We start from the raw sequence: 27,444 nt of genomic DNA on the forward strand, positions 1-27,444 counted from the left end.
TGAGCTACCACTGCCACAAGCATTGCAGGAATTCATCTAATTCCTCTTCTTGTCCTTGTAGTATAAATGCTGACTTTGGTTTTAAAGTCACAATGAGTCATGCAGGTACACTGTACATATTACAGTGTACTTATGTTACTCAATGCTATTTTATAGACATAAGAAGAAAGGTCTGGAGAACAGCAGAATATTAATTCCTCTGTTCAGTATGCAGTGCATGTATCACTCCTCCTGTTTGTTGCAGTGTAGTTAGGTTGCTCACAATGGCTTTGGTACATGCAGGGATTGCCCTTTATTTTATAGAGATGATTAGTCAATCTGTTTCTTGTTATTGCAGGAGGTGAATCAGAAACTTCAAGAGGATAACCAGGAGTTACGTGACCTTTGCTGCTTTTTGGACGATGACCGGCAGAAGGGGAAGAAAGTGTCAAGGGAGTGGCAGCGCCTCGGCCGATACAGTGCAGGCATTATGCGTAAGGAGGTGACCCTGTACCTGCAGAAGCTGAAGGAGCTGGAGCAGAGGCAGGAGGAGGTGCTGAAAGAAAACCTGGAACTGAGGGAGCTGTGTCTCATGCTGGATGAAGAAAAGGGCTCTGGAGGCACAGGAGGCTCACTGAGCACTGGAGGTCCAGCAGGCTGCAGGAACTCTATCGACAGCCAGAGCAGCCTGTCACATGCCAGCGTGCCCGGGCCAGGGCTGCTGAGGGACGTTGGGGATGGGAGTAGCACTTCCAGTGCAGGCAGCACCGACAGCCCCGATCATCTGACACATAAGCAGCAGCTGCTGGCTGGTCCAGCTGCAGGCAGTCTTGAGCATGTCCACAAACCCCGAGCAGTGGAGGAGATGCCAGTTCCAGAGCAACTCAGCCGCAGAAGGAGCACAAGTCCGGAGTATGCTGCCCATACCTTTCCTCAAGTTTGCCGGCCTCGCTGTGGCTCCTTCTCTAGTCCTGACCACAAGGGCATGCGAGGTCTCAGCCCTGAAAAGCTTGGCAAAAGAGGCAGCCCAGAGCAGTTTTTAAAGCACTTGCCAGTGTCTTCTCAGCCTCCTGGTAGCCCTGACCTCTTTCAGAAGCACAGGACAAGCATTGTGAGTCTATGTGGCAGTCCAGAGCCTAAACAGATACTGTCAGGCACTCCCGAACATCTGCAGAAGGGTCGTGTGATTGCAGGGAGCCCTGAGATGCTAAGGCACCAGTATAGTGGCAGTCCAGATCATGGCAAGTTTGGCAGCCCTGGGCGGGATGTGGCACAAAGGAGGTCAGGAGCAGAGGAGCTGTCCCCGCATCACCGGAGCATCTACAGTGGTATGAATGGTGGGTCTGACTGGAGCCTGCTGTAGCACCCACACATGGAGGCACGTTTCAGTACATTACATGGTCACCATGGAGGGAATCAGTTTCAAAATATAATGCCCTATAGCCAGGCGCTAAGTCATCTTATACATTATGCAATGGTCTGCATTTAGTTTTTGCATTTAGTTTTTGCTCACTCAGCTCACACTGGGGCCTTGAGGAGGTAGAGCAGGGCTGGTAAAGGTCGGTGGTGTCCAGTCATGGTTCTCCAGGGCCATGATTTGAACAGGCTTTAGCTGCTACCTGTGCTATTATTTCTTGGAAGCCTTTTTATTCACTGGAGCTCAACAGAGGGAACTGTAAGCAATTACACACCATAAAGTACAGAGGCACAACAAAAACCTGAGGACAATACAACCCAGCAGGACCAGGAGTGGACACCACTGTTTTTGCCATATGTCTTCAGGTGAGTGGCGTGGCAAATCGAAGACTGTAGCAGAAATAGTACTTCAGCAGTTGCAGTGATGAGAAACAGGGTCATCCCTCCACCCTCTTTTCTTTCTCTAGTCCTGCTTTATTTTCATACAAACGTACCTCAAGAGACTCAAGCTCCCATTATGGGAATGTCTCTAGTTAATAATGAATATTTTCAAACAGAATGTGAGGTACACACATCTCACATTAAATTTTCATAGTTAAGCTTTGCTGCACAAACCTATATCCATTAATATGTGGATCTCCAAAACAGACACACTAAAGAGGTAAAACATAACAAGGTCCACTCACCTTCACTCATGGGCCGTAGGAGCCATTATAGATGGGGGGACATGTCCCCCTACATTTCAAAACCCCGTGTCCCCCCCCCCCCCCCCCCCCCCCACACACTTTTTCCTAATCTCAAATTTTATTTTACATTGCATGCCTGTCTCAGAGGATTTCTGAGTTGGACAGTCTCCAGATGAATCCATTCTGCAACTTTTAGAAACATGATTCAATAAAAAAAAAAAAAAACAACTTCCGCTATAATAAGCACAGGTCAAACTTGAGTAGCTAGGGCTCGCTGAACCGTTTGGCAAGCTTGACAAGAGCAAAGTGTCTGTCACTGCAAGGTAACAAGCAAAACCTGGTATGGATTTTCAGAGAGGTGGCTACTCTTATGCAATGAAAGAGGAATGGATTCATTTGACATGACCATCCATCCATCATTCCGTGACCATCCATGGAAAAAAAACCTCGCATCTTGAGGTGAGGGCGGTTACGACACAGCATTCAGACGCTCCTGAGCACACTAATGTATAGATGAAAGATTTACCACTTTGTATTTGAGGTAGGGTATCATAGCTTTTTCAGCCCATGACATTGCTTTTTTTGATTGACAATTTTGTTGTCGAAATAATTATTTAGCCTATGAAACTGTCAAATATGCAGGTTTGCAAGCTAGCTAGTACACCAAAATTGTGTGTATGTGCCATTGCTACATGTCCATAAACGATTTAATGGTAACTTTAGTCAAAATGTTCACACAGCAAGGTCATGAGCATAATACAATATTTTAAGAGGAAGAGGACAGAGGAGGATGAACAGCAGGTCATAAGAGTAGAAAAGACTGAGGAGGACGAGCTTGTAATTTGTATGGGTAGCTACCAGTTAAACAGCTAATTCATGTTACACCCTGTTGGATGTTTGGGACGGGGATGCCATCGTGTGAGGAGCCCTTCCACTGTTGGTGAGTTGGAGCTATGAGTTGGAGACTGTGTTTTCATTTTCTCTCGTTATTCTGAAAAATGTTGCCATGGTAAGGCAGTGCTACTGCATCAAAAACTGCCATAGTAGGTCACACTGTCATCCAGTGAGAAACCTGGAAAATGGAATGTTTTTTTCTATAGCAAAATAGCCTCCAACTCATACTCTAGGCTTGAACTCACCAACAGAAACAGCAATCCTCACAGGATGGCACCCATGTCTCAACATGTACTGTGGCTAGCTACATTAACTAACAGCTGTTCTTAATGATTAAAGTAGCTGGGCTTTAAATGAACAATTCTCTGTTTGGAGTAATATAAATGAATCAATTGAGCTTCATTCAGTGACATACATCAGAACTCATATCTCCATATTTCGTCATTTAAATTTTTTTTCATAAATCAATGCTATTGGTCACCCTTTACGTCTGTCTGTGTGTTTTACAAATATTTAACCAATGAAAAGTCATTAGAAATGAGCATTTAAGGGCTTTATTTAAAAATAAAATCTTTTCAGGGGAGCATGCCCCTGAACCCCCCTAGCATTTCAGCATCGCCCCAGGTTTAAAATCGCTCCTATGCCCCTGTTTTCACTCATCATTGCTGCAGACAACCATTGTTGCAGGCTATATTAGTTGTCCTATGCTATATTTAACCAGGTTTTTGAACTCCAGAAGCTGGTTGTTTCAGAAGAAAAAGTTGTAAGTGAATAGAGAACAAATGTTTCCTTATGCTCTTGTACATAAGCAGACATAGGGTTGAAAAATGCCGATAAAACTTGATACCATTGGAATGCAAAAAGTGCAATATATCATTTGAAACATCATCAGAACAGTCAGTAGTTCTACATGACTGAAATGTAATTCATACCACTTTATACCATATGCATGGTAATGTGACTACACATTGCTGACAAAATCACATTAAGGTATAATGCAGCTTCCTGTCTGGTGCCATTGAATGATCTAAAGCCTCTGCCTGTATCTTGATTTGCCTTTGTCTCTTTGTAAATGGGATAATGAATGTGTGCAAAGAAAAAAATATCAGCTGCTTCTGTTGGTGTGTGGCAGGCATTCTCTCCAGCAGGAGGCCGCTAATGATTTTCTGAGCAGGGAAAGTGCTGATTTGTGGAGCTAGCCAAGGCCGTGGGACACTTCCTGAAGCAGTGCTGTTTACCTTACGTTGCATTTCAGAGACAAATAACAGCAGTTAATTAACACCTGATTGTATTTAGCTGGAAGGCATTCCCAGATGCTCTGCAGTGACAGATATGTCTAATGTCTAATGAGAGGGTTCTCACTATGATGGAAGTTGGTTTTGACTGTGTCCAGAGGGATCTGAACATAAATGTAAAAACATGACATATTGAATATAGAAGTTGAGAGGCTTTATACTGCCTTGTCCATACTACAAGGAATAGATTAGAAAACAGTTTTAAAAAGCTTTCCTGCTATAACTGAAACTCAGGGTTGATAGGAAAATGTCTGATCTGAGCATGTGCAGATGTGTTGCTACCTTAGCCAAGAAGTTTATGCAAACCATGTGCTGAAGAAAAACATTCCCATTTAAAATGTATTTGCGCTAGTTTTCTTTCTGTCTCATCTGGATTTTCAGCCTTCCTCTTCTAAATGTTAGTAAATTTACGACTCCTATTAAGCTGTTCCCCAGTGACACTGACTTTCTTAGGTTCTCACCCAACAATCTCTCACTTCTTTAATCTTAAGCTTTCTCAGAAGTACATTTTCAGAAGATGCTCCCCAGTGAGGCAAGTCAGTCACGTATAAACAGTTTCTGAGCTGGTTCCACCAGAGATAGCATAGTAATCTACAATAACAATTGTGTATCTTTTTTTTTGGTCTAATGGAGTTTCAAACAAGAGTGAGGAGCAAATTACCATGTGTCCATAGCTAGTCAAGAAGGATTATTAAAACAAAAGGGGTTGGAGAGATTTCTTCTTTTGCTGCTGTATTGAGCATGTAAGGTTTTCAGCTGGGCTTTTGTTTTGCACCACCAACATTTCACTGCATTATCACACGAGCAAGAGCATGGTTATAGTAAATATCAGCACTGCTGTGATTCACCGCAGGGTGAGTGCTGTAGGTAATTGCAGCTATGCTGATATTCAGTACAACTGTACAATTGCAAGTGCGACATTTCATTAATACAAAAGTTCTATAAACAAGAAATTAATATTGAGTAAGTGACACGTAGGACACAGTGTGACCGAATGTTCTGTTTATTTTTGCTCTGCAAGCAGAAACAGATCCTTAAGGTGCCACGGTCACTTTATAGCATGATGGCTAGCTCACTAGCTAGCTCACATTGATTTGTACATTTCCTTTAAAGGTACTTTCGGTAAAACTGGTGTCCCTTTTTCTTTTCATCTTTAACTGACAAAAATGATTTTAAACCAAAAATGATGTTCCTGAAAGGTATAGTTGGACATGTCCGCTGATGATGTTGATGTTACTAATACTACTGTAGCAACCATTTTAAACTAGGAAGTGGAATTTTACATGGAACACAGAAGAGGTGGTGATACACAGTAAAACGTTCCAGTGCAGTTATAGGAAATATAGGCACTCTTGGAATGCCGCTCAACCAATCAACTTAGTGGACCGGAACTAACTGTTGTATAATATTCAATATACACCATTGGCCCAAGGTTTGTGGACACCTGACCATCGCACATTACATTGCACATCTTTATTTCAGCACTAGTTCATACAGTATGCATTATGCAGCAGAAGAATGAAGCCAAGCCCAAACAGGCAATCATGGCTTACTTATTATTTATTCAGAATTTATCATGACCCCAGTTGTAGGCCTTTCCCTAGTTTCAGTGCTGTTGCAGTTTTCTGGGTATGTCAGCCCTAGTGTTTGTGATTGTGTTAGAATTTAAGTTACATATTAAAATATAAACCACTGATATTGGTTTTGCAGGTGATTTTGAAATCATGTTTCAAATTCAAAATTGAAATCATATTTGCCACCCATGCAAAGGTATTTTTATCAACATTTTATTGTTTAATCACTGTAACCTCTTGGTCAGAGTCAGTGTTAGGTCTGCCGAGATCATCTCTCCGACCAATCTCCCTTACACTGTTCTCTGAGCCCCAGGGAGAGCCAGAGACTGAGCCGCATTTCTCTCGCTCACAGAGGACACTACTGTGACCTTGACCACACTCCGGCTAAATATAACTGTACATACCAGAACTGGCTTCATATAGGACTTGGTATGTGTTCCTTAGGGTCTTCTTCTCACAAATCCTAAACTGTCTATCAGTCAAATGACCTGACAGTGCTTGGTTTAAATGTAAACTTAATTGCATTTCTACCTTTCACTTTGCATCAGATCAGACTGGTCTTAGTTGTTGTCCATCCCTTTAATACAGATGCTGAAGTCCTTGCTGGGTGCATTGTATAGTTATGGATCAGTTATCAGAAGAATTGTTCTCTTCTGTCAATATAAATCTCACATGCTCTTGTGACCCATGGCGCTGACTGATCTTGCATGTATTTTCATATTTAAATTTTAAGATGCTTACTTTTGTAATTAAAATTCAAAACTATTTATGGTGATGTTCACTGTTGCCTGCTTCCAGGTTTGCAGCATGTATGTTGGATGTAGTACATACAAAATGTCTGCATGCAGTATGGAGAGCCTTATAAAAGAAACATAAAAAATGGATGCATGCTTCAGTGATCATTGATTATTCATTAGCTCAGGAGTAAGCATTTGATTCAAGGCCTTACTTGCCTCATCATAAGAAACAAGTTATCTTGAATACTATAGGTATAACTTTTATGACATAACACTATATAAAGGCAGTCTGTCTAACACCCTCATGCCTTCAAGATGCCTTGAGTCCCATCACCTTACTTGTGCAAGGTTGTATTCACTAAAGCCATTGATTATTATATGGACAGTAAATATGCTGCTATCTATCTAAAAAGCCATGCATTATTATTGTATTTCTTTCTTGTGACCTCCACATAACAAATAGTTGTTTTCTCGTGATCTTGACTTAATTTTCCTGTGATCACGATATACTAACATGTCGTTTTTATTGTTTTGGAGGCAGCAAAATCTTAGTGCAATCCAGCAGCATCATGGATGAACAAATTTGTTTTTACTTTGATCAGGCTTCACTGAAGCTGAAATAGCTCTATTGTCTGTTGACTGATAACTTCCACATTAGTGTCCGACACTTGAGAAGGAGGCTGTCAGGTCTACAACAAGATAAAGTCCATCTCTGCAATGGGCAATTATTAAATTTATGATGGTGATGGCGAAGACGCCAACATGCATGCAACACCAGTCCCATTCACAAGGCGTGAGATTTTCTCATGATAAAATTGTCATGAGAAAACAGCTTTTTGTTACATCAAGAGCATGAAAAATCAACTTTTGTTATGTAGAAATCATGAGAAAATTAAGAAAACAAAAGAAGTACATATCAGAGTGGCATATAAAGAAACATTTATTTTCAGATATGTTATAATACTATATTGTGAAATGACTAACAATTTTAATTTAAAATTTATAATAACAACCATTGCTAATGGGTCTGAACATATGTATGCCATTAATGGAATGATTTATATTTTAAGTCACTATTTTATAATTCAATTTAAAACTAAAAAACAAAACTTGTCCTGTTTGAATACAAATTTGAAAACAAACAAATGGGTCCTAACTGTGATATTTCATGTAAGTATCTAACTATTTCCAGCAAGCACTAATTGGAATAAATCATTTTTTGTAGCTGAATCTCAAACACTATATTTTTGGGAATATGGTACACTATGTAGGCTCTAGAACACCATTATATAATGCCATATATACAGAGGATGTAGGGATTTTGCCTAATTGTACTGTTTATTGGAAGGGCCCTCAATAGAAAATATAAATATATTCCTGCATAAAAGATTGGTGGCAAATATTTTTAAGCGTTTTGATCAAATATCATAAATACAAATGTTACTGTAGGTAAAAATGTTGCTGTAGGAAAAAATAAAAAAACTGTATTAAAATATATCAACAAAAAATATATTAAAACAATTATCATGTTACCTCTGTGATTTTTACCTTTAGTCCATGTAAATGCAAAGTGTAGAACTACTTTGAATGTTTGTTCGGTTTGTAGCGGTGTGAAATTATAGGCTAATTAATATTCCATTTGTATAATAAAACTTTTAAGTAATTTAAATGTAAATGTAATTAAGGGATTTGACAGCCCTACAATATGAATGTAGTTCTGCATGTCACTTTCCACTATGAACAATAAATATCATTGAAAGATGCTATTAACAATCATCAGGCTTTAATGAAGTGTAAGGGTTGCACAATTAATATTCACACTGTTAGAACTGTATGTTTCTTCACTGTATGGTATAATATCAAATCTGTATATATTCAGTTAATTACAGATGAATGTGGTTTTTAATGTTACTTTGTTAAATGAAAAGTGAATCATTTGGCTTTAATGAAGAAGTGACAAGTGACAGAACTCCTTACCTGTAGATATTGACATACCATAGAAGGAGATTGTTTTACATTTCATATAAGTGATTTAAATAACACATTTCTGTCAGGTAAATGTAATGGTACTGGTTAGCTAAAGAGACCAAGCCAGGTCACTTTTTGTTTGTTCACATATTAAGACTTGATTTAGTAAATTAATTAGTAACAGTGTTTTAATTAATATCAGTGTTATTAATTAAACACTGATAATAACACTGATAATATCCAGGTGATTACGGACAGTATATTTTCATACAATGACAAAAAGCAACCTTCCATTATAAAATTGGCGAATTAAGCTATCGAAGTACAGATGCTAAATTATTTGCATGAATACATCCAATCTATGATTGTCACATAATTATGTAGTGTAGTGTAGTCACTGTCTAGTATTGACACAAGCCTTTTTTTGTGCTTATGTATGTTACTTGTTTAACTGCTAATATTGGTAACTCTTAGTCTTTTCCTTGCCTCCTAATGGTCTATTTAAATAATCCACTTCATCTGTTTTGATTGCTGCTTATAGAATACATCTTGCACTTTCCATGAAAGATGTCCCAGTGTGTCAGTAGAAGGCCTGTGTTTTTCATACAGCCAGAATGTGGCCATGGAGCTTTTATGGTTGATATTAAGAGTTCATATTGAGAGGATCACAGGTATGGCTGATGGATGAGCGAGGGAGAGATGAGTTGTTGGTCAGATCTTTACCCAGAACCCCTGAGTACCTGCTGGGTGTGGGCGTGGATTGTGATCAGTCAGTGCAGCAACACAGCAAGAAGGGCCATGGTCAAACCAGCTGCTCATCTCTTACTTAATCTGTTCTTACATCCTCTTACACTAGGGGCTAAATTAAATCATATACCATGTTGGCATAAAAGTACAAAAATAGGTCATGTGGCTGAAACAGTCTGCTCACTTAATTTTTTTTTAACACATTCTTTAATTTTTTCATCTATTAAGGCCACTTATTCTACATGAACAGGCATTATACATATACACTGATATTTGTCATAAAAGTCATTAAAAATCTTTTTCTATACACAAGGCAGTTTATGAGGTAGAGCTTACATTACCTGTGTGTGGGAGATGGTATTGCATCCATGTGAAAAAAAAGGCCAAACTTCCAGCATACTCAGCTCTTTTACTGCTGACAAATGTATTCACCCACTCAAAATCACTAGCAGTGAGACACCTCGGATGTACTGTACATTGCCTCATTCACCTCAGAAAACCACTAAGACAGAACCGAGAAAGTCAAGTAATTACTTAAAAGAAAGAAACACATACTGAAACTATATGCATGGGTAGACAGATGAAATGAGCGAAGCAGCTTGTGCAAAGAAAGCTATCATGTCTGACAAATATACTGAGAACATGGGGATTGTCCAGTTCAAGTCTAGAGTGATGCAGTCTGCATGGGAGTATTAAATAGGGAATACTGTGTTTTCACACTGGGCCATGTACTTGTCAATTTAAACCAGCTATACATATGCTGGCTAGCACACTGATGAGTTATCAATCATACATTAGTGTTTTCTGCTGTGGCATGTGTACTGTATGCATTACTATTCTGTATGCGTGGAATTGTAGCTATATCCAATGCCATTCTGTTTCCTCCCTTGAAGGGATGTTGTAGAGATTGATGACTTTAATCTCTTGTTGTGATATTCTCCATAACTCTTAGGTGGGATTGTGAGCGTAGACCTCTGATTGTGGTTGTGTTATTAGAGGGTGTGTGTGTGTGTGGCTAATATGGCTAATCTGTCATGCCTAATGATACACTATATGGCACAAAGTTTGTGGAAACCAAACCATCACAACCATATGTGCTTTTTGAATATCCCATTCCAGATTTAGCCCCCCATTGCTTTTATAAAAACCTTCCGTCTTCTGGGAAGTCTTTCCACTAGATTTTGGAACATTGCTGTGGGGGTTTTTGCTCATTAAGCCAAAAGAGCATTAGTGAAGTTGGGTCGAGGAGGCCTGGGACGCAGTCAGCGTTTCATTTCATACCGAAGGTGTTCAGTGAGGTTGAGGTCAGGGCTCTGTGTAGGCTACTCAGGGCCTTTTTCTTCAACACCAGCCTTGGCAGACCATGTCTTTATGGACCTCACTTTCTACACATGGGCATTGTCATGCTGGAACATGTTTGGCCCCTTTGGTTCCAGTGAAGGGAAATTGTAATACTACAGCATACAGAGACATTCTACACAATTGTGTGCTTTCAAATTGGTGGCAATAGTTTGGGGGATGAACCACATATGGGTGTGATGGTCAGGTGTCCACATACTTTAAGCCATATAGTGTATCTTCTCTGGACATGATAAGACATACAAATGTGTTCCTTGTTACTATATCAAATCAAAATCTTTTTAGCTTGCATGTACATTAGCCAGCTTGTCTGTGAACTACTAAAACTACATAGTTAAGGCTAAAGAGTTATTATTAAGTCCCTAAAGCCAAGATCACCTGCTTTCACAGAAAGAGGCCTTTTGGAATAGCAAGACCAACTACAGACAGTTTCCTAAGTATCTTACTTGAAAAATACTCACTGTGATGGTATTCATATACAGATGTGTGGACAGCCAATCAGGTTGCAGCCTTCTGAACATTCTGAAGGTTGTGCCCAAAAAAGTGTGCAAAAGTCTGCCGCTCCGGGTGCCATGGGTCTGAGGCTAAGGCTAACATTAGATTAGCTAGTAACAGCTAGAAATGGTAATGTAGTGCTTTTAGGCATGCATACCCCCCTTTTTGTGCAATTGCAGATTTTTGGGTTTAGGTGAAGATATTGTTGCTATTCTTTGATAAAAGAGTGAAGTTACAGATATATTTGCTGTTTTTGCAACAAAAAGTGCTGTTTTTGCTCTTGATTTGCCCTTGGTTTCTGGACATAGACAGAAAAGACAGAAGGCTACTCATGTCTCAGCTCTGTGTGCTGTTTTTGGGCTCAGTCCGTATGCAGTGAGTGACACATGTATTGTACAAGTAAACACTTAAGACGGAACTGGACATCACACAGCCCCTAGAAATGGACCACAGACATGTACAGCTATAACTGTATAACTAAGGTGTCTTCAGTGAATGGAGAACAATGTGCAGAAAAAGATAGCTTGGACATAAGATTTAGGATAAGCAAAATGATTGACCTGTTTAAGGCTAATATTAATGTTAATTAAAGTAAGATTATGTCTATTGACATATATAATGTTGTACATCGGAGATATTATTATTTTAATAAGCATTTTGCAGATGTCTTTTGGTGCATAAAAGCATAATGCACACACTGTATATGTGAAATAAATGTGCAAGCTGTAGGTTTTTCATTTGCTCTGTTTCAGCTCAAACTCACCCACACACAACTCTCTACAAAACCGCAGTATGAGACTCACACTTGTGTGTGTGTGTGTTCCTTACATATGGTTACTGCCTAACATGTCCACAACACATTGTGAGTCCTTATATTAACTTATATTAACGTATCTTATGAATAGACCACATCATGCACAATAATGCACAACAAACAACAACCATTCTTATTAAACTCAGGTGTGGTGTATAGGAACCTTTGTAAAATCTACCCAGAGGCCCAGAGGTCCTGAGGCATAGTGCAGAGCTCAGCTGGATGGACGAGTCAGCACCTCCATCCAACACACTCTCTGCTGAGGAAGAAGGCATTTGGCTGAAGGAAAATGAGGAGCAGAGCCAGGTTATTGCCAAGGCAATTAAATGACATTTGTATGCAGATGAGAGCTGCGTTGGACAGAGGAAGCAAGCACAAGATAGAGCAGTTGTCACTGTGGCAGGATGAAGTACACAGGAGGCTATCTGCATTTCTTTCGGCATAAACAGTTTATACTATATCATCATCTGTGTGCATGACTTTGACTTCATCATGTGCAGACTGAATTTTAAATACAGCAGTCTCCCAAATGATCCCCTAATGTTCTTAAATGATTCAAAGCATCAGAAATCCGCAGCAATCACAGTGTAGTTAAGGTAGTTATAGTAACACAAACATCTCTCTAAAAAGCAGTGAGATCGACTGACTGTGAAAGTCTATATTATATCCTTCACTGTCCTCGTGCTTGGAGTTTCTTCTCGATTCTGTGTGGCTGCATCTGCAATGCGTCGTGTTTTTTTATAGGCTTGTTAGGGCTGTGTGGACATAGAAAAGGTAAGATATTAGTAAGTTATAAGCAGTGGTACCAACAGAAATCTGAGTAGGTAGATGGAATATCTCCATCCTAACAGCATTACTGATAACACATGTATTGTATACATGTACAGTGCCCTCCACTAATATTGGCACCCTTGATAAATAGGAGCAAAGAATGCTGTGAAAAAATGTCTAAAATTGTTTAACCTTTTGGTCTTTTGTTTAAAAAATTCACAAAAATTATCTGCTCTCATGGATGTCAAACAACTTCAAACACAATGCAGGTTTGTCAAAACAAATCTTTGTTAAGTATAGGTGTGTAACAATTATTGGCACCCCTATGAATTCATATGAGAACAATATATTTGAAGTATGTTCCCACTGATATTTTACATTGTTTAGTACACCTGGGTGACTAAGAACAGGAAATTGTTCAACCATGACTTCCTATATTACAAGGGTATAAACATGAGGTAACACAGGCCAAATTACCATAGTCATTCATAACAATGGGTGAGACCAAGGAATATAGCTGTGATGTGCAGCAAAAGGTTGTTGAGCTTCACAAAGTAGCTATTTCCAATATCAGGACAATAATTACGAAGTTTCAGTCAACTGGAAATGTTATGAATCGACTTGGAATTGGATGTGTGTCTATATTGTCTCAACACACTGTGAAGAGGATGGTTTGGGTGACCAAAAGAAAAGCTGTACAGTTCCGTCTTGGGACCAGTAAGTCTCCAAAACTACAATGCAAAGTCACCTACATCACCACAATTATTTGGAAGAAAAAAGCCCCTACTCTCATCCAAAAACAAACTCAAGCTCTTCAGTTTACCAGACACTACTGGAACTTCAAATGGGATCAAGTTCTACAGTCAGATGAAACCAAAATACAGCTTTTTGGCAATAAACAGCAGAGGTGGTTTTGGTGCACACAGAGAGGTAGCCATATGGAAAAGTACCTCATGTCCATGGTTAAATATGGTGGTGGCTCTTTAATGTTCTGGAGCTGTTTTTCTGCCCAAGGACCTGGATCTTTTGTTAGGATACATTGCATCATGGATTATATCAAATATCAACAGATATTAAATGAAAGTCTGACTGCCTCTGCCAGAAAGCTTAAAATGGGCCGTGGTTGGATCTTCCAGCAGGACAATGATCCAAAACATACATCAAAATCAATGCAAAAATGGTTTACTGACCACAAAATCAAGGTCCTGCCATGGCCATCCCATTCCCCTGACATGAAACCTATGAAAAAAACTGTGGGGTGAACTGAAGAGGAGAGTCCACCAGCATGGACTTTGAAATTTCTGGAGCGATTCTATATGGAGGAATGGTCTCAGATCCCTTGCCATGTATTCTCCAACCTCATCACACATTATAGGAGAAGACTCAGAGCTGTTATTTTGGAAAGGTAGGTAGCACAAAGTATTGACTAAAAGAGTCCCGATAATTGTTGCACATCTATATTTAACAAAGATAGTCTTTTGGATAAACTTGTGTTTTGTTTGCAATTGTTTGATATCCATGAGAGCAGAGTATTTTTGTGAATTTTTTGAACAAAAGATCATATTTACCAAGGGTATCAATATTAATGGAGGGCACTGTAACTGATAATTGCAGAAATGTCTGCAGAAATGTTTGTATTTAAGCAACCAGATGAGTGTCCATACAATACTGCACAAAACAAATCACAGTCTGGAACTATAGTGAAATACAGTTACCTTTTATCAAATGATTTGAGGAAAAAGAAAAATTATACTTGAGCAAAAAATTATACTCAAGTGAAAGTATGGATGAGTCAAAATCTTATTTAAAAATGGAAGTATCTAGCTGCATTCAAATGAAAGTAAAAAGTTGCTACTTTTAAAATGTTCTCGAGTAATATAAATGTGTTTGAGTACTGAAACATGAGAACGTATTACCTAAAACTGTATTATCTGAAACTGTTATAAAGCCCTGGTGGTCTAGTGGCTAGGATTCGGCACTCTCAGTGCCACTACTGATCAGAAGGTCAAGAGTTCAAATCCCAGCACTGCCACTGTTGGGCCTTTGAACAAAGGCCCATAACTCTCAACTGCAAAATAATATAAATGAGATAACTGTAAGTTGCTGTGGTTAAGGGTGTCTGCCAAAATCTGCACAGACTCTACTAGGTTTTATCTGTAGGGCTTGAAATTAATGGACATTTGGAACACACCTGAACGTTATTTTACAAAGCTGAAGCAGCTTGAGTAAAAAGCTAAATCATAGTTTAAAAGTTTCTTAGTATTTGGGACGTCCCCTTTTTGCTTTAATGACAGTGTGCACTCGAGCAGGCATGGACTTCACAAGTTTGTGCAAAACCTTATGATCCATTTTAGTTCAAATCCATCGGTCGTCTGAACACATGCTTCAATCGAAAAGATGAGACATGAGGAAAATCTGACCTTTTTTTACAAAGCGGTTAACATGGTCAATATCACAAATTAGCTTACATTTAAATAGGAACCTAGAAATTAAATATTCAAGACACTGAACATTTACTTTCTTTGTTTTAATTATTTCAACATCCTAAAACATTCTGTTTATTTCTAATTTTAAATAATAATTAAAAAGAAACAATCCCAGATTTTCAGTGTGGTCTTAGTAAAAAAAAAAAAAAGCAAGCAAAAGTCTGGTGTGACTGCTACTTAATTACCAGAGAGATTCAAGTGTTGTGTTTTTGTTTTCTGTTGACTCATAAGACCATGATTTGAGAATTCACAACGTCACCTACACAGTCGTCGCAAAGAGAACGTAACCACTACTAGAAATAATTGCATCTGTCATGTCACTTGTCCGTTTCTTGTTCAGTGAATTGGCTTTTATGCTGGGTGAATTTTATTCAGGATTGGTCTGTCCACTGCTTTAGCTGAAAAAGCAGAAACACATGATTTTGGTGTCTCATGTAAGCATGTTAGCCCATGTTGTGGAACATAAACTTGTTATGTCCTCTGTTTCTCACGATCTTCCTCTGTAAATTGTTAAACTTCCTCTTCCCCAACACCACATCACACACTACTACTACCTATTATAACTACACACACACACACACACACACACACACACACACACACACACACACACACACACACACACACACACACTTCACAATTATCTGCAGAGTGTAGTACCATTCCATATTGATGAATACATTTGTAACCCAGCTTTTCTCAGCAGGTTAGATCAGCTTAGAGTCCTCAAGAGCCAATTTTCTCTTCACAAAAGCCCTCAACATCTACGGAAAAGTGGCATCCACTTCAGTTAGAGTAGCCATGTCATTCGAGCAGTAACAGCAAATGACTTTTATTGTAAATTGCTTTAGGAATGTGTGCCTTGCACTGAGAGAGGTAAAGAATCATTATTTGCTTTCTAAATTACTTTCTTTTTGTCATGAAATGCCATCTTTTAAATGTGGTCGACTATTTCAGAAAAAAAAAACATTGGTTTTGATCAGATGGAGTAAAGAAATGTGATGGAGCAGAGAAAGACTTGAGGTGCAGGTTCTGGAAGCTGGGTCAACCCTCCTTCTAATGGTGTATGTGTGTCTGTCTTGATCCTGTTTTTAGAACTAACTGAGAGTAGTAACTTTCCCTCCACAGCAAAACATCTAAATCCCTCTCTGCTCTTATAGATACTGGGCAATTTCGGGTGAAAATACATCACCAAACTACTCTGTTTTGACAGTTAAAGCTCTTTATGAGAAAGTCTAAGTCTCTGAACAAAGACTTAACCATGAAATATAAATCATTACTGTGGAGTTCATAGAAAATACTCTCAATTTACTCTCGTCCTATTTTGGCATTTGAAATCCCTTAATTGCACTGACCTATTTGTGTACTGAGAGTTCCACTGAAATATCTCAAACAAAAAGCAAGGAAAATAATATTGCAGATATTATTAAAGAGAAATAAATAGATACTCTTTCAGTTTTATTGCTTGGAGAATGTTTCTAGATATGTGGAAGGAAACTCATTAAGTGAGGCAGCATGGGATAGCCAGAGGAGCCAGGGAGGATGGTGGTACAGACAAGTTATTGGGAAGAATTAAGGTTTTCCGTTTTCCCCTCCATAGGCAGGGTACTAAGTACTCTGCAGAGAGCGGTCAGGCATTTCTTCTAATGTTGGCCTGTAAAGTAGGCCAACAGCTGCTTCTCCTCCCCCCATTAGCATTTTTACTTTGAAGCCAAATGCCCCCTGTAATTTTGTTGAAGCTATTTAATACATTAATATGCATGCACACATTTAACCTGTTGTTGCACCCTTGACTGTTGCTGCTGGGGTGCTTGTTAACAAGAAAAACAACAAAACTAGAAAGATTTAAAAAATGTATCATGTTTGGTGCTATACTGTAGCGTGGTTTTATGTCACTATTTCTCATAAAAGCTTTAAATGTCAGCAGGAGGCGTGCAGAAGCATGTGTGGGACAACAGATGTGTCCATCCTTTCTTAGTTCTTTGCCCCGAAAAGCCCTGTGATCTCTTCTGAGCAGACCTTTCCGTGTTATATAATGATGTGTGTGATATGTTTCTGATTATCAGTCTGTTTGTGTGTTTGCTCTTTGATGTACTAGATATACTGTATTGTCATTGCGAAAGAGGATCTGCCTTTCTTATTTTCTTTGCTCCCCTTTTTAATTGAAAATCAATCCATTTAAACACAACAAGCTACAAAGCGGGCCAGAGAAGTTAAACAGGCTTTACATGTATGCATTCTATACATTTTCTCCTTTTCTCTGCCTTGCCTTTATGCGTTATTCTGACTTGAAAGCCTGCATGCATTACCGATTCAATTACTAGATAAAAGTGGCACTTGTAGTATTTATCTAACATTAGCATATCATTAGCATGATATATTCCTAATTTTTAATAGAACTGAAGCCAGTGGGGCAATTTATCAGTTCCAAATTCAGATGTTTGCTAAGCCTTGCTAAATAACATTTGCTGAAATAATGGGCGAGTGCTAGCTGATAGCATGGTTTTCTTGAAGGAAGAAATATCTGACCCACTGGAATCCATGGGAATAAGTAACAATGTGTTGTGTTAATGCTTGGTTACTTGCCCTTCCACAAGAATGTTCATGCTTTTTCAGTCACCTCGCCCTGTGGGAAGGCCCAAGATAGAGTTCCACACAGCTAGAAGAGCTTATGTGTTTGTTTATTGAGTGAGCCAGTGGATGCCCTTGTGAAGGTCAGCAGGGAAGCCTTCTACTGTCGCTGATGAGAACAGGAGTCTGGAGCACCTGGAGAGAACAGGACAGATTATAGTAGCAGAGACAGTGGAGAAAAAGAAAGAGTCTTCTCATTATAGAGACTGTAGACAGCAAGGAGGAATAAAGAACAAAAAGTGTAAGATTTGGACTCTAACATTATAACACACACACACACACACACACACACACACACACACACACACACAAAGTTGATTAAAGACTACTAGTGTTCAGTTTCCATCTGGAAAAACAGGCTTGGTCTATGTCAGACTTACATGCTAATGGATAATCTATTACTCTACTGGTCAAATTCTGACAGATAATGCTGCTACATATGTCAGTGTGCAAGTGGGTGTGTGTGAAGTTTTCTAAGAAACTTCGGAATAAGTTTGGAATAAGGCACACTCAGTGTGAGATCAGGGGTGTTTCATTAGAGCTAACAACACATGTAGCACCTACTGCAGGCAAGCACAAGACTAAACACCATTATTTATCCCCACATGCTTAACTCGACCTCTGTTACCGCTCACATTTTGCTGCTGGATTATCATTTTAAAGTGATGTTCTTAGGCAGGGATGGGCAATGTTTCTGAGAAATTGAAAGTACTTATTTAAAAAAAACCCTTCTTTGTCAATTTTATAGTTTGTATTTTTTATTTTGTATCTTTTGCATTTTGTAGTTTTAATATACAGAAAATTATTTGTATGATTACATTTTTTAAACTGAAGCTCATTCTGTTTCTGATTCTAAAGTATCTTCAAGTATCACTCACATCAGAGATACTCTACAAGTAGAACTTCTCTGATAGAATTAAAGACTAACCCCTTGGGTAACAGACCAGACTCAAGTAAAGGGTAAAGTGCTTTAATACAAAGTTTAAGCATGCATGTTGAAATCTCAAACCAATGCAATGTCAGTAGTCAAGAGTACCAGTAGTCACAGTACAATCCAAAAGAAAGTAAACTAATAGAACATGCAGAGGGTTGTAAATGGTAAACAGTGTAAATGGTCAGTAGGATGCCACAATTTTTGGCAAGACTTAGCAATGAATGAGTGGCCAAAGTATAAATATAATATAAATATAATCATAGAAATATAAATGCCTCTGTAATATATAACCCTTATATAATATAATACACTTATTTCCTGTCTCCTCCAAACAATATGTTTTCTTGAATTTCAAGACAATCACATGAAACGTCAATGAACAACATTCATGAATTATGTGTGGCACAAAACAAACACTGTTCATTCAAAGGAATCTGCTTGGAGAGAATTAATAAACATGTAGGCTAACATAACTGTGGATATAATACTTAGGAAGCTATGATAGTGAAAATAAATTACGATGAATAAAGCTGTTGAAAAAAGCTTAAACTTGGATCAATTCAGGTACGTGCCAGATTTATCCATATGACAACGAGTCTTTTATTGGTCACATATACATTAGAGTACAGTGGAATTCTTTTTTCTTTGCATATCCCAGCATGTTAGGAAGTTGGGGTCAGAGCGCAGGGTCAGCTTCATACAGCTCCCCTGAAGCAGAGAGGGTTAAGGGCCTTGCTCAAGAGCCCAACAGTGGCAGCTTGGCAGTGCTCGGGCTTGAACCCTCAACCTTCCAATCAGTAACCTAGAGCCTTAACCGTCAAGTCACCACTGCACCCAAATTTTTGCTCTTGCATCAGTTAAAGTAAATGTTTCTATTAAGATTTTCAGCTCCATTCAGTCTCCGTTACCTTACCTGAGGTGGTCCTGTGAGGATGCGCACTGATAGAAAAGTGCTCCTGTTGGCTACAGCCTGTAGGTATTATGGCCAATCACAAAAGTCATTGCACAGCCACACTCAGAATATCCTTGCTATGCTTATGTGTGGAACTTGCTTTCGTAGGCTTTTGAGTGGATAAAAGATAGGAAACCCTCTTCATTTCCCAAAAGAATATTTAGCCAGTTCGAACTAGAACTCATTCCCTCCACATACTTTTTACGTTTTGGTAAAGAATGGCAATTTGCTTTGTGTGTTGAAGAGGCTTCTTCAAAATAGAACAACAGAATAATCTGTAATATTTATTCATATTGCATATTGTAGATTTTAATTACCAATGTAAAATATGTAAAACAATAAAAAATAGACTATCATGAGCATGGGCTCACAGAAACTGTGATTGTTCAATGTTTGTGCTTTAACTCATGCATTTTTTAGGGACTGAAATCAATGCAGAATAGTTTTTGTGTGTAATTAGAAATGGAGAAAAAGGTTTCTCATATCATGTTCTGGGGACCTACTGCCCTGCACAGTTTCAAGACAACTCTGCTCCCAGCACATCTGTCCTAATTTATGAAAGACTTAATAATACTTTGTAGTTGAAGAGCTGAATCAGGTGTGTTGGGAGTTAGGATACCTTGAAGCTGCAGGGCAGTGGAACTTCAGGACTGGCGTTGAGATACCCTGCTATATAAGCCCTAATAAAGACAGATACTGCACATATTGTTTCCCAGTTTGGCTTTACATCAGACACAGATACAGTGAAAGGACCAGTGGGAATATGAAAGGCCATTTCCACCATGGCTCTGTAGACTCACAAAGAAAATATAAGACTTCATAGATAAAAAGTTGTTTTATGCAAACTCATTGCCATTTGTGGGTGCATGCTTTAACTGCAATACTAAAAGTACAGAACTATATATAAATCTAATACTGTAGGTCTGGATGAGCAAAAGGATTGTGACGTTGCAGGCAGTGTGTGATGTGTGGGTGGCTGTCCTTTTTCAAAAAGAGGTGGTTTCTTTGTGAAAGCAGGTTCTTGACATGATCATGAATCATTAATAAATCTTATGCAGAATAACTATATTTTTATTTAGTTTTTTCTCAGATGTGGCTCTTAGGATCTATACTAAATTATGATTAGGAAGAATATATTTTGAATATGTATTGTAGGTTGAGAGAAAGAGAGAGAGAGAGAGAGAGAGAGAGAGAGAGAGAGAGAGAGAGAGAGAGAGCGGCCGATCGATCATCAGTGTGCAGAAGTGTCACTTGAAGTAAACAAGAGGTACACCGTACCTTTTTCATCACCGTACACTCTGGGTCACACCTGAAGAGCCTGTGAAGATCCTGTGTGTGTGTGTGTGTGTGTGTGTGTGTGTGTGTGTGTGTGTAATGTGTGAAAAATTTGAGACATATATACAGTGGGCTCCAAAAGTCACATTGAAAATCTTTTTTTTTTAATTTTTTTTTTTTTAATAAGTTCCATATGTTCAATATGTTGAATATTTAATATTCAAGATTCTGAACTATTTACATGTCCCTATTTAAATGTAAGCAAATTTGTGATATTGACCATAGAGGCAACTGCTTAGTTCAAAAAGTTCAGATTTTCCTCATGCCTGATCTCTTCTGTTAAAGCATGACACATAATGGATCATAATTTCGATCATAAGCTGGAGTCTATTCCAGCTCGAGTGCACACTGTCATAAAAGGGGATACCAAATACTAAGAAACTCTGAAATTCATGTAAATATCTACGAGCCAAACAGGGTCAAGGTCACAGCAAGGTCAAATGTCTGAAATACTTTTCTTCAATAGCTTTCTTCCTGTTGGAAGTATATTTCATAGTTTATTTCTGGCATACAAATTATTAACAAGAAGGATTAGACATCTTGGTGGTGGAGGCATCGCTGTCAAGTTTTACTTGTTACTATTTTTCTTGGTTCTACAAAAGTAAAAAAATAAACCACTTTAAGCTGATTTGTTATGGGCCAATAATATGACATAAATGCCATTTTTAGGCATTTCCTTCAAAGAGAGGGTGGGCTTAGCCCTGCTAGCCTATCTATACCAGCAGGCCCTGAATGTAAGACTTACATACATACCCTTAATCAGTAAGCCATTTATTTACTTAGTGAATATATTCACTTATATACAAATTGAAATATCCCCATATGTTAATTTTATGTTAATAAACAATGTTAATTTTGTGCAATATTCTGGACTTTTGGCTGTTTTGTGCACAATTTTACTACTGCCATTGCCACTACTACTACTACTGCTACTATTCCTACTATTACTACTACTACTACTACTACTACTACTACTACTACTATGTACTGTTGATTTGTCAGTATTGCACTGTTGACTTATTTTTTCATACACAGCTCTGCTATCTGCTGGCTGCTGCACCACCTCCTGTAGAAGTGTCAAGCTTTGGGACAGGTAAGACTCTGTCATAAATGGTCATAAATCTGATAAATTTTGTTCCAATGTTCATTTCTGAACACACACACACACACACACACACACACACACACACACACACACACACACACACACACACACACACACACACACAGAGAAGGATTCCTGCCATGCTTAACAGTGCACTGATTTCCCTCTGCAGCTTTGATGCCTCCTGACCGTTGCCTTGACTGGATCCGATGCTGGGTGCCTGGCTTTGTAGGAGCCCAGATCTCTGCAGTCTTTTGCACTGGGAGAGAGAGTGCACAATATTGTGCAGCAGCCAGTGTCTTGTGTCTTTTCCACCCCATGCTGGTTTCAGGTGTCCTGTTTCCCCTGTTAGAGCTCTGTACAAAAAACAAAAAACTAAAACAACAACAAAATAAAAATCTATAAAAGGGGTTTCATTAGGACGAAGGAAGCTAGAACCCCCTAACAAGAATTCTGTAATGGGAGATGAAAAATGCTCCCTATGTTGCCAACAAAATAGACCTACCTCCTTGAAATGAAAATATTTGAAAATGAGCGTAAACGAGTGAAATGGGATTCAGAGGCTAACATCCTTCCTGTTTACAGATACCATACACATCTTCATATGAACAGTAAAGTATTTCTAATTGGATCCACTAGTTAATTTAATTGGACTTGCTGTGTATCACAGGAAATTAAAAACAAAAAAGTATTATCATAGCAATCACTGCCTTGCTTCTGTTATGAGCTTTGTGGCAACCATAAGTTCATTATTACAACAATATAAGTCACATTAATAAAAGTGGAGATGGTACAAACAAAACATTACTCTTATCTCTCATCAACCAGTGCTGATGAACCATGTGGTAGATGAAGTGCAGAATAAATAATATGCTTTTTTGGAAGCACAAAGCAAATCTTAAAATGCTCCCTCCCCTCCAAGTCAATATAAATGGACCATTCCAGAGGGGCAAATATTTCAGACATAGCAAACATTCGCAATTAAAAAAAAAAAAAAAAAAAAAACAACAACAAAAAAGACAGTCTCCCACTCTTCCCATAACAAGTACCATCATGCCTTGCTTCTGCCCAGGTGTTTCTGTGAACTTCTGCTCTGATAGACAATAGAACAAATGCACACACATAAACACACGTATAAACACACACAAAACATATGCACATTATATTTTATATGGGAATAATGCTTCATGTGGGAGAACTGGACAGCACACAGTTGTATACTTGCGTAAGTAATTTTTGGTAGCCCTTTATTTATTAGGCCTAGATCACAAGTCCTGTGTGCCAACCATTGATCCTCCAGTATAAATCAGTATTACATACAGTACATGCTACTTTGTAACCTCTTTGACCTGTGATCTTTTTTATTTTTGTTGACAAATTATATGAGACAGAACCAATATTAATATATAAAACTTTTATGTTTTTAAAAAGTAAAAAAGAGTAGTTTATCTGCTTAGTTTTTTAAATATGATGATTATTATTTTTGACGTACTGGTATTATATAAATATATATGGTTATTATACTGAGAGATCTGTATGTATATAATAAAAAGTGTCTTCTTTATGTAAATCACTTTTACTTGGGTGACTCTCATTTGTTATTTATTATTATTTATTATTAAATTTTGCAGTGCAGTAGGTAGCATTGCTGCCTTACAGCTCCAGGATCCCAGTTTTATACTGAGCTTGGGCTACTTTCACAAGTTCTCTCTGTGGGTTTCTTCTAGGGTCTCCAGTTTCCTCCCACCTTTCAAAAACATGTCAGCAGGTGGACTGGCACTGCTAAATTGCCCCTAGGTGTGAATGAATGCGTAAATGTTGGTTCATGGTGCCCTGTGATGGATTGGAGTTCAATCCAATGTGTGTTCCCACTTCATGCCCAACCAAATCAGGATAAAGAGGTTACTAAAGATGAATAAATGAGTTATGCCATTCATGAGGAGACATTATATACATTATTTGTTGTGTGGGCATTGTGCTTTTTATCATTTCATCAGTTTCATGTGGTAAGCCAACAGAGTAGCCTAATAGAGACTTTACTATGGGTTTGTGGTGAGTTCACATACAGTAATATTATTGATGGAGGAAGAAAATATAGAGTACGGTCTTTTCCAGTTATCTCTAAGGGCTAAATACATAAGGCAATATATTTGAGAATTTTAGCAGGTGGACTGGAACTTGGTTAGGCGGATAAGCCAGTTGATATCCAAACCATAAGATGTTCAAGATGTTAAGAGCAAAAGTAAGTGATGCTATAGCTGTTTATTGTCCTTTCTTATGATGTTTAGAAGGTGTTCATCTAAAACAATCTGTTATTATTTTTATTTATATCAATATATATTTTATTGAAGGTTTTACATGGCATAAAAGGGCTTGATGGTTGATAAATAAAACTAAATAATAGTTTTTGTCAAACAATTAACATAAACCCATTAAACCAAATTTAAACCTAAAGCTTTAAAATTAAAGAAAGGATACAGAATGTTTCAAAGAACAGTCTCCATGCGACAAACCATTCTATGGGCATCAAATTTGATATAATTGCTAATGAAGATAAACTGAAAGTTTTTAAATATTTGGGGCCTTCTCATGATTTTTTAAAATTAGATTGACAAAAGGTTTTTAAGCAGTTTACTAGACAAGTACACTGTTTCAAAGATTTTTGCATTGCTTCATGAACACTTGAAGAGGTCCAACTGTTTATTTTCTCTTTACAAAAATTTAATAAAACCGTGGCATAATCATAGATTATTAACAATCCTGGTTTAAGCCTAACTTTTTTCGGACTCAACAGTTAAATAAAAAATCCTTATTTGAATCATCATCCATTATTATCCTCTCATTCTAACTGTATTTGAAAACAACATTGACCAGAAAAGGGTGTGGAATTTTGGAAAAAAAAAGAGAGATTTCTTAAAGAAGTTATAGATAACAGTATGACATGTGTACTACCCTTAGTAAAAGAACAGGGACACTGACCATTAAACAGTTTTGTTTCTAAGAGTATTCCTATGCTGAAATATAATATAACCCAACTGCACTGTAAGACATTTCAATTTGGCTAAACTTAAATGCAAAAGTTCACCTGCTGCCTTAAAAACTTGAGTAAAGCCAACTTGAAGATAACCTTTATTTCAAGTAGTCACAAGTAGAAAAATTTTAAGTTTCATTTTTGAAAATTTATAAACTTGAGTTCAATATCCAAAACTTTTAATGACTATTGGAGTTAAAGAGAAAGAAATAATGTAACTTAATGAGGCTTTCATGTTTTCCAGTGTAATACAATAAGTTTCAAACCGTCAAAAAGAATGAAACCTGCAATGATTCCCAGTGGGCTGAACAAAAATGCCAAAGACACCATTGTCAGAATTGAAATAAATGATCTGTCAGATAAGAACTGTAGCATACAACTATTCAGGATATGGAGCATGTAAATTTATTAACATAGACACTAAAGGATCATTTTTATCACTTATTCACTACTTATAAATAATAAACAACCACTGCAGTGAAAGGAAACATGTTTTGTCAAACAACCCTATACTATTAGAATGAATGATTTATTACTTCCAGTGGGAACAGGAAACAAGAATGGATGTTAGTTATCATTAATGACATCATCCTTACCATTGCTAATTACTGCAATGACATTTAATTAAATGAGGAAACTCATAGATGCTTCAATGAAATGGATATGTTTTAAACATCAACTTATTTTATAGATCAGCTGATTTCACTTCCTACAACTTCAGAAACAGATAGTTATTAGATTAGATACATAATACAATTATACTGTATTATAGATTAGATTAGATTAGATTAAATTAGATTATGCTTACTGCTTACTAGCCTGCACAAAGTGTATGATCAAATCTATATTTTGTCCGGAACAGGAAGTATCCCGGAAGGTATTGTCTCCACAAGGTAGCAATCAATTTCCCACTGTAGCAGTCACCCTGTTATGTATGATATTAAGACAGAAAACATATTGATCACATTTTGGCTAAATTGCCTCTTAGAATGAGCCTGTATTATGTATTCATTCAGCGTGTAACAGCTCTGAGGAGGAAGGTTGTAGCACATGTCCTATGAACACCACCTTCAACTGGGTGAATGCATTACTAGAATCAGTCAAGGGCTGAGATGCTTGTAGGGCATGGATCAGGTGTTTATTCAAATCAAATGAAGAGAATGTATCTGTGTGTGTGTGTGTGTGTGTGTGTGTGTGTGTGTGTGTGTGTGTTTGTGTGTATGCGTGTGTGTATGCATGTGGACTATATATTTTCTGAAAAAAGTGTGTTCTGTTCTGCCAGTGTTCTGTAAGTAGGTAAGTATATCAGCCAGAAGGTATGGGGCAAAGAGCATTCTGATTAAGATGCATGATCTTAGTGGAACCAGGACCACACACACACACACACACACACACACACACACACACACACACACACACACACACACACACACACACACACACACACACAAGTAAGTATGTGACTATTTAGGTGCACATGCAGTCTCCTAATGTCTGAATTTCTCTTTTCCACTGCAATGCAGCACACAATGAAGTCTTGCTGTGAGCTGGCCTGTGTGTCAGCCTGACCAAAACATCCAATCCATCATCACAACCATCAGACCAAGGGAAACCTATAGGCTTGTAAATCTCTCTCTCTCTCTCTCTCTCTCTCTCTCTCTCTCTCTCTCTCTCTCTCTCCCTCTCTCTCTCTCACACACAACACACACACACACTACACACTGAACCTCAAGATCTGTACCAATCACTGGGATAATGTTTCATACTTGATGTGAATATAGCCTGGTATTTACAGCCCAGAATGTGGGAGAACCCGAGAGCCAGAGTGAGTGCGAGCTGTGAAAAAGCCTCCAAAATGCAGAGTTGTACGAAGACAAATAAATAGGAAATGCTGAGATACTGTGTTTGCATTCTGCTGGGGTGTGAGCCAGTACAGCAAGAAACTCTTGCCATGAAATAAGTCACTTTATTATAATTATATTATAGCTATTTTATGAGAACAAACGAATGATTACATAATAACTTTAACTTGGCATTAATTTATTCTGATGTCTTAACGCATAAAAATATCTTCAAATATCATCACAGTATGGTAAAAGCCTGACTATGTAAGAATATCCCCTTCTTAACTAGGTAGCAGATTATAATCAAGCATACCGCAGAGCAGCTGAATTCTCGATTCTGATTATTCAGGAGGTGTTGATTAATTTTCTATAACAGCACAGCTCAGACAAT

The 27,444-nt window shown here is 38.0% G+C and overlaps 1 protein-coding gene across 1 annotated transcript in view; it reads left to right on the plus strand.

The window, feature by feature from the left end:
• Positions 1-23,752, plus strand: part of ccdc85a (coiled-coil domain containing 85A) — a 25,294-nt gene extending 1,542 nt beyond the window's left edge. Inside the window, exons 2-4 of the mRNA XM_017463034.3 lie at positions 338-1,316; positions 22,109-22,166; positions 22,351-23,752. Of these exons, the coding sequence (XP_017318523.1) occupies positions 338-1,316; positions 22,109-22,166; positions 22,351-22,366 (1,053 nt within the window). The 3' untranslated portion in view covers positions 22,367-23,752. The remainder of the gene's footprint in view (positions 1-337; positions 1,317-22,108; positions 22,167-22,350) is intronic.
• The last annotated feature ends 3,692 nt before the right edge of the window (positions 23,753-27,444 follow it).

Source organism: Ictalurus punctatus, chromosome 3 (genome assembly GCF_001660625.3).
Source record: "Ictalurus punctatus breed USDA103 chromosome 3, Coco_2.0, whole genome shotgun sequence".
NCBI lineage: Eukaryota > Metazoa > Chordata > Actinopteri > Siluriformes > Ictaluridae > Ictalurus > Ictalurus punctatus.